Below are 9429 nucleotides of genomic sequence, written 5' to 3' on the forward strand. Positions count from 1 at the left end.
CATTAACACATGTTAGACTGCACCCCATAAACACAATCAAGCCTAGAAAAAAAACTGTGAACCACCCCTTTAAAAATGTTTATAAAATACATAAAATCTTTTATATAAACATTTTATTTTATTATATTGTAAAATAATATAATATATAATAATGTATTAATATACAGTATAATCTACTATATATTACATGTAAGTATAATATTCTCTGTAATGGGTTTTAAGTTAAATAGCATTTATCTGCAGACCCAATATTAAAAAACCAATGACTGAACATTTTGAATATATTTAAAATTGTATAATATACCATTTATATTCCATATACAAAGACCATATATTGATATTGCATGTTTATAGACAGATATAAATACATATTGCATGTTTTCATATTACCAACATTTTAATCATCTTTCTTTCTTTCATGTGATCCAGGAACAGCATTGCAGCCTCTGCAGTTTGTGCATACAACCTCAGCGCTATCACGCAGGCTTTCAACGGGCCCTTTCGCTCCCAGGAGAACCCTCGCTCCACGTGGCTGCCTACCCCAAACCCCATCCCTAACTTCCAGGTGCATCATTCCCCCTGAATGTCTTTTACATTTTGTTCTCTGTGTGTGTGTGTGTGTGTGTGAAACAAACAGCCAGTAGATAAGTTCTATTAGCCTGGCACTGTGAGAGTAATTGCTCAAGACCAGCTGGGTGTACCTGCATGCATCGTAATTCACAGTTATTGTCTACTTTCCTATAAAATGACATGGTGAGAAGTTTGCATTTTTTGGAAAGGTTTTTTGCTAGTTTATATTTGCAATGCCCTGCTTGACCTCTACACTAACTAATGTACCACCAAATCCTTATAGAAATAGTATTAGTTAGCATTAGTTATGCAGCCTTGTGTAATTATGCTTTGCCTTCTGTTCTGACTTATTAGAGTATGGAACTATTCTTAAGGCTCTGGCAACCACAAATAAGAGCCTGCAAGGTTGCTACTTGGAGGAGATGCAGCTCTTCCCTCCTGGTCTGCGCGAGCCAATCCTGAGCCCTCAGATTCTCCATGGCGACAGGACTCTTTTTGTGGGCCTGAATGACAAAGTGATGAAGATCCCTCTGGCGAGATGCTCCAGCCACAAAACAGAATTGTGAGTACCATGTTTCATCTGTACATTTTGTGCAGCACACAGCTTTAACAATCAAGGTCTTCATATGTGACCCTGGACAACAAAACCAGTCTTAAGTCGCTGGGGTATATTTGTAGCAATAGCCAAAAATACATTGTATGGGTCAAAATGATCGATTTTTCTTTTATGCCAAAAATCATTAGAATATTAAGTAAAGATCATCATTTATTTGTCTGAAATACAGTATGCAGGCAATAGGTTGGGGTGTGTGAAACTACTTATTTTTCCTGAATTGTCTGAACAGCTAGCCACAAGGATGATTTGAATAATTATTCTGGTTTTAGGTTCATTTTTAAGTTTAGGTTTGATGACCTGATTAGATGCAGTTTTTTAGGAGACACTGACATAAGGTACGCTCTTGGGTTCAAAAACAGCTAAACAGTGACAGAATGGAACAGATTGCAGATTGCAGGGGTTTTGAAGGTTTGGACTATTTTTAACTTGACACGCTGTCTTAAAGACACTACGCTCACGGTGAAACAGCAAAGATGCAACACACTGGCCCAATACATTGGTCTGAATGTATATGGCTGTTGCAAAGATGCATTGAAATTTATGAATTTTACCATGAAATATTTAATTGCAAAGCACATTCTCAGCATGCTTTTGATTTAATTTTTTATTTATTTTGTTTAGATTTTTGATTTACTTTAAATAATATATACTGTGTGTGTGTGTGTGTGTGTATATATATATATATATATATATACATACACATATATATTAAGGATATATAGTTACAGTGCACAGCATAAATGAGTACACCCCCTCTGAATAAATATAAAAGATGTATTTTCTTAATGATCACTAATATAATTAATATAATTCATGGGAAGATGGCAAAATTGAAACATATTAAACATATACTTAATAAAAACAACAAAATATATGCTAATATTTTCTGTAAGATAAGTAAATTAGCCAATTTTGTTTAAATGAAGGATTGCAGAAATGAGTACACCCTAGATTTAATTCAGAAAATGTATAATATTCTAGTACTTAGTATGTCCTCCAGAACTTAAAGTATACTGCTCTGACCCTTCTTTAAATAAATATTTCATAATATTAATATTAAAGAGTCTGTTTTTGTGGGTGTGTGTGTGTGTGTATATACACACCTAGATAATCCAGTCAACCTCACTAGTCAACTATTGTGATTCATTCCTAGTATTTAGACAATTTGATGCATGCATTTCGGGCCTTTTAGATTTCAGGGACAATACATGCTTTCTCATTAGACTGTAGGTGTTGGGTGACAGCAGACCCAGGTTGATGTGCATGACTGGCTTCTTTCACGTTGGTAAGAGCTTTTGTTACCTACCTGTGTGGAATTATACCCTTGATCTGTCATTGGAAAAGAAATTCCTCCTCACGGGTGACTGAAGCAGTATGAGGAGCGCCGTTTGACAGCCCGCGTGTATACTATCAAAGCTTTCCATCAACTTCCCACTCCACATGCAGGGTGGGGACAACAGTCAGGCTCAATTTGCCAGAGGAGCACATAGAGCGCTCTGTCCACTCTCTCTGCGCGCCGTGCGTGAAGGTGAAAGATAGAGTGTGGGTTTGGATGAATGAGGGAGAGATAAAGGAAGCTAGGAGGGTTCAAAGGAAAGAGGAAGGGTGACGTCTCGAGTGAATGGTTTCTGTGAGGGCAAACATATTTGACTGCGAGCTGGTGATTAGTCAGCACTTTGATTTCACTTTTCAATATGTGTGCACTCTCTCCTATGCACAGAAACACACACAATGCTATGTGGTGAAGGCTGAGGGTGTTGAATACTAAGCAAAGTGTAGGTGAGATGTAAGAGATGGAGTGGAAGCAAACTTTGCTAGCTCTATTTAAAACCCAGCAGGGAGGAACAATCATACTGGGCTCCAAGGGCAGGCCAAAGAAGAGAGTCCTTAAATCCTTAATCCATAATTTCCCTTTGATTTCTGCCACATCCAGAGCACATTCACCTTTGAACATAATACCGCAGTGCAGCTCTGACATTTCATTAATTCCGTACTCTCATATGAAACGTCATAGTGGTGTGACATGGCTGCATATGAGCTGCGGTCAAGAGGTTTTTATTAATTTCTTGCTGCACCAGTCAGCTTCCTCTCCTTGAGCTTTGACTCAAACAAATAATCATGTTATGGAGGATAAGGTGGATAGCGGCTTCTAGAGACTGTGTCTATTATATTATGGAGTGTTGAATGTCAAGTCATATTTATTTGTATAGCGCTCTTCACAAAACGCATCGTTTCGAAATATCTTTACAAAGTCATACTGGTATGTTTACAATGCCCTAATGTTTTAATACAGAGCAAATTGTAGGGCTGGGCGATATAATGATTATATAACAATGATATAAATCCTCTGGATTTAAATCTAGCTAAGACATTTAGCAGATTTAGCTATCTGTAAGACATATTTCAAGTGTATTTCAAAAACAACCCAACATATTTAGCATACAATAGCTTATTTTTCTCTTTTTTTTTTTGAATAAGTAACCACCAGTCTTTATAATTTCTCCTTTTGTGTTCCTCAGAAGAAAGAGAGCCTTCCTTTAGCTGTTTTCAGAGCCTAGAGCTGTCGCAGAAACATGTCACAAGGACTCTCATGTTATCTGTCAACTAGTAGCAACAGTTCGACTAATAATACTCTAAATGTAAATCTATTGTTTACTGTTTTATATTGACACCCTATATTATAGCACCAGACACATTGCTTGCTGTTTAGCAAGTTGTTTTGGACCAAATTCTAAAGAAACTTTCTTTAGGTCAAATGCAAATAAGGCATGTAAGATTGCATCAGTGATGTGAGAGACAAATTCTGCTTTGCCCTTGTTGCGAATCAAATAGCAGGCTTTTCAAAATGTAATGGCTCGGTGTATAATTACTCTGTTCAAAAGCTCTGTTCAAAGTTGCTGCTCTTTTGCCGCTATTTTTCTTTACAGATGAAAAGAGACAAAGAGGCCGCTCCTGAATTCTCGCCGGTCTTGCCTTTGGAGAAGTGTTTATTAATGTCTTAATCAACATTGTTGGTGGCTCTGGCATGAAAGCAGTGTGATAATTAAGTTTGATCCCTCGAAACTCTCTTTTCTGCTCATGATCATGAGCCTTAGCCTCTCGCCTCTGCTTTACAAAACTAATTTACTCTGATCAGCCAACTGATTGTTTGACGGGATCTAAAGGGACCGACCGGCTGGGCCAGATCTGTAATCTTAAAGAAGGCGATTCCTAATCTAGGACGAAACAAATGTGGATGGGCTGGGTTCTTACCGAGACTTCCAGCGACAGCAAAATACTGAGCAGTGGTGGTGTGGGTGGGATAAAGGTACTTCTGATATTCACCATTTACACATGTGGCAATGGACCTTATAGTAATGCGAAAGCTGCATATTTTCGAAAACAACTACTTGACTAATTGGTCTTAGGGAAGTACTGAATAATTAGACTGGTTTTGGGTTCACTTGTCCCTGATTCAGTCTTCCAAATGTTTTCCAATGAACAAAGAACTACAAAAAAAATGGGTTGTGAAAATACAACATGACCTGGGGATCATGGCACATGACAACTCCTCACAGCTTAATTTTCATCAAATTAATTATGGCGTCTACCCTGACTTAGGTCTATTTATTGATGAAGTATTTTACTTTCAACAACCTAATTAGAGTCAGCAGCGCAGTCAGTGCTGACAGTTTTGATGATGTGTAGATGATGAGATGATGATGTCTTGGAGCGCTGTTACGAATGTGGGTTTGAGGTTACAAACATCTTCCGTGAGCAGAGCATACAGCAAACAACCCAAACCACAAGCTTTACTTAGAAAACCTCAAATATGTTTTTACAGCTTTCCTTTCCCACTTCTTCTGATGTGGCAAACCCTTGTTCCCATGTCTACAGAGATGCTTGGTCACAATTTAGGACGTAATTTTGGATGATGGTATCCATTTATGGAGGATTTTTGCTGTTGCAGTCACTACATATTGCAGTTTTAGACCTCTCTTGCTTTATGGATGGTGGGGTGTAGGGCTGGACCTGGATATTTATTTTTGACTATTTTTAAGCCTTGTGTCAATATTTCTTGTATTTTTGAATATTTTTGCAAATAACTTGAGTCATTTTTTTATCAGATCATTTCAACCAAATAATCATTGTAGTCAAGTATATATTTATGTAAAAACTAAAAAAATATTTAGTTAAATATAATGAAGGCATATATTTCAATAAATTCATGTTTTTTTATTATTATTCACTTAAGAATATTTAATAATTTTCATTTACGCTGCTGTTTTGGAAAGTCATATTTATAGTCATGTTTAAAGATTAAATTCATGTTTTTTTTTTAAGAAAGTACACATTAAATTGATCAAAAGTGACAGTAAAGATTGAACTTTCAGAGGAATAAATTACATTTTAAAATATATACAAAGATACTGTATATACAAATAGAAAAGTCATTTTAAATTGCAGTAATATTTCAAAACATTAATGATTTACTGTATTTTTATTAAATAAATGCAACCTTGTTAAGCATAAGAGACTTTCAAAAACATTTCAAAAATCTTACCGACCCCAAACCTTTGAACGGTAGTGTATGTAATTACTCACAAGTCAAGGAAGCATCATGAAACTAGTCTAAAGACAGCCTTAGGTCTCAAGATTTAAGGAAAATTGTTGGTTTGATCTTCAATCGGGAATCGTGATCCATCACTATTGTGTGCTTAACCTTAGGTTGCACCAGCATAATTGTCTCTGCAATAATACTGCATTCATGTGGTGTTAAAATTTGCATAATTACGAGCTGACAACCTGAGATTCTTCTCTGACCACATCCTTAAATTATTTGTTTCTATGGCAACCCTCATAACCAAATGATTCCATATGTGGTTGTGTTAATGACAGCAAAATATTTAATCACTACATTAGTCCACCTTTATATGCTTTTGAAAAATAAGAACAAAGAAAGCACAGCAGGTAGCACTGACTTTAATAAAATAGAATATCAAACAGAAATATATATATATATATATAGATGTAACTTACTACATTTAATTGTTGTAGAAGTTTTCATAAAATTCAGTTTCCATTTTGTAAGTGCGACTTTGATTGATTTTTTTTCCCCAGTCTTAATTACTGTAATTTAAACAGCACAAATTTACTGTGCCTTGTTATGGTGACATCATCAAATTCCATGGTCATGTGGTGATAAATATATTTCCTAAAGGCTCTTTGTCCTTTACCTGTGGCTAAGCCTTATAGCCAGCCTATAAGAAATTCTCATTTCAGAGGCCCCGTCTGACCCAAACAATTTACAGCTCCTTTTGCCGCCAGCTTGTCAACAGGGTGCTAAAAAACACCGGGTTTGAGAGCTCGCAGCTTGTTTGAGCACACTGCCCAGCACTTGAGCTACTAGAGGAGCTGCAGAGAGAGGAAAGGCAGGGAAAGAAAGTAATCACAAGGTGAGAGCATTTATTACCACTGGCTTTTAACTGACTCTCCACTGGCAGAGTCCCAAAATTGAAGCCATTTTTCTCATGCGCTTTCTCCCATTCTTGATTAAGACAGGCAATATGTCTCAAACCCCGCTGTCCTGAACTTCTGACAAATAGCATCTTTTCTTCTCCTGAGATGAAGACATTAAAGCATCTGACCATCTTATCTCTGTCTGTGCTAAGCTGTCAGCGATTGGTGTGTGTGGAAATCTCTCAAGCTGAAATTAATGTGATCTGTTTGGCTCTGGCGGTTTCCTAAAAAAACTAAATATTAAAGGGGGGGTCATATGGAGAAAATATTTTTTTATTTTTTATTTATATTTTATTTTTCTGTACTATTTCAATGGAAAACATTAATAGTACTGTATGTAACATGCAGAGAATTTAATTGATAAATATAGTGTTTGTATATAAAAATGGGTGTGATAAAACTTGGTTAGCTAGAAAACCCGAAGCTGGTTTTCTTGATTCTGAGCACAGTTCATACATAAAAAAAAATAAACCTCGACCCTTGTTTATAACGAAAAGGTCATGAATTGCTATTAAAAGGATGGCAATAACTATTTGCCTTTGTTCATCTTTTTTAAAGGGGTCATATGATGATGCTAAAAAGAACATTATTTTGTGTATTTGGTGTAATGAAATGTGTTTATGTGGTTTAAGGTTAAAAAAACACATTATTTTCCACATACCCTATAAAATAGACAGTATTTTTTACAGCCCTCCCAATGACTTTAAAACCTCTATTAAACCAACAAGGAGAAAGAAAGATTGATAGTCTTCTGTCCACTGCCTTGCCACATTGTTTTATGTGTTACTTTATTTTTTGCACTATTTAAAATTTTACAAGCAATGTCTTGTGGCTTTGCTGCTGAAGCAGTGCGCTGTAAGGAAACCATGTTAAATTATACAGCAGTATGATTTGTGTCGGTTCGTGTTGCCTTTGTTTTAGCACTTCTTCCATGCACAGGAACCTTGAATTCAGGTGCAATTCTTTGAATTGGCCCTCAAGTGCACTAACTTATTTTTTTCCAGCAGTCTATTTTTAAAAAAGGTGAGCTGTATGACTGGTTGCAAGGCTAGACTGCAGTTTTTCTGCTGTGCTTGTCCTTTTCCTTGGGAGACGGTGGTCGGCCTGTGAAAATTTCTCTCTACGGAGTGCAAGTTGCAGAACTCGGGAGAAAAAAAAACAACAACTTTAGGAGGCCATTAATTGAGTTTTTTCCTCACTAGGTCAGCTGGCACAGTCCTGAGAGCAGCCGAGTCCTGGCTGTGTTCATGTCTCCTGAGCTCATCAGTTAAACAGGCTACTGCTGTATGCCAACCGGAATGTCAAATCAGCATTCCTTCCACGCCGGCACATTTTCATAGTCTTAAGAGATTACATGGACGGCTGGCTTTCACTTTGGTTCGCGGGAGTGGATCTTTCCAATGTAATTAATGAAATCACTGCAAAAGTTTTTGTTTAAATGGGTAGTTCTCGCAGGTCAGCGCCCTGAGGGCTTGTGTTTCTGCCCTCTGTAATGGGGGGTAATTGGGCCTTAGATGTGCGCAAGGAAGATATCATTATTCTCTCCATCGTCACATTCTTTTAATTGGCCAGAGTCATGTATGTCTTCAATTGTGCACTAACTGTATAATGCTATGGGTGCTCCAACTAATTTACTGTTGTTTACTTTATTCCTGTTTCATTATAGCTGCTGTTATGTTCAGAAACGAACAAGATGATAATCAGGCCTGTGTCATACACCTCACGTCGGATGCAATTGGTGCATATTTGTAAACTCATATTGACAGGATGCAGAATTCACTCTGCGTGTACCTGTTTCTGAAAAAGACGTATGACTGAATCCAGATGACTTAAGCAGTTTTGCATAAAGTTGAGTATTTCTAAATGTTTGGATGCTCTCACTGCTTGTTCCTCTCTACTGTCAATCCCACAATCCCCCACATGAGCCTGCCACTCAGCTCCTATAGATAATTAATTGAAAATGTTTACTTAATTATAAAGTTATATATGTAAAATTTAAATGATGTAATATTTGAATGGATGGATAGATAGATAGATATATAGACAGTTAGACAGAGATTTTTGGCATTAACGAGAGGATCGTCCAGAATCTGTGTAAATGAAATTGTTAAAAGACCAATATTTTCCTTTTTTCCTTGATGTTCCTGACAGAGTTGAAGCGTTGGAGTGTTTTAGCACTCGACCCAGTTCGAGCTCCCTTCTCGGCAGGATTCAGTCTTGGCACTCTGCACTGTATCAACACTCTGTGTGTTTCCTCAACCTTGAGGCTGGAACGCCAGAGGGCCAGCGCAAATAAACTGATACACTCGTGCCAAAAACAAGCCTTTCAAGCTAAAGGGAAGGTTGTGAGGCTGCTGGTGTTTTACTAACACACCGCCCCAAATTCCGGAGCCCTTGAAATGGCACTCATGGCTTAACTTCATTAGTGGGTTTAGATTTAATTACACCTCATTAGGCCTCTTTTTTTAGCAGCTTACAAATATTTAATCAATTTCGAGGTGTTGCGTAGCAAGGGTTTTGTAGAAAGGATGTGAAATACTCCCGGGCATGGTTTAGATTTGTATTAGGGAACTGTAGCGCCTAGAGCTGCTGTCAGTTACTGTGCAAGCTTTTTAATCTACGATGTTGGGCAAGGGAAGCAGATGTTGGATGTCTCTTCAGTTTAAAAGTCAATGTGAATTGCCATTTTTCTTTCACTCTCTATTTAAGAGTGTGTATGTATGTATGTAAATCAAAACTTTTCT

At 37.1% G+C, this 9429-nt stretch overlaps 1 protein-coding gene across 1 annotated transcript in view; it reads left to right on the plus strand.

Moving 5' to 3' along the window:
- Positions 1-9429, plus strand: part of LOC107714421 (semaphorin-5B-like) — a 119169-nt gene that overhangs the window by 89636 nt on the left and 20104 nt on the right. Inside the window, exons 9-10 of the mRNA XM_016520255.1 lie at positions 430-565; positions 927-1132. Of these exons, the coding sequence (XP_016375741.1) occupies positions 430-565; positions 927-1132 (342 nt within the window). The remainder of the gene's footprint in view (positions 1-429; positions 566-926; positions 1133-9429) is intronic.

The sequence above is a fragment of the Sinocyclocheilus rhinocerous genome, unplaced genomic scaffold, assembly GCF_001515625.1.
Source record: "Sinocyclocheilus rhinocerous isolate Xijiao unplaced genomic scaffold, SAMN03320098_v1.1 scaffold12, whole genome shotgun sequence".
NCBI classification, from domain to species: Eukaryota; Metazoa; Chordata; class Actinopteri; order Cypriniformes; family Cyprinidae; genus Sinocyclocheilus; species Sinocyclocheilus rhinocerous.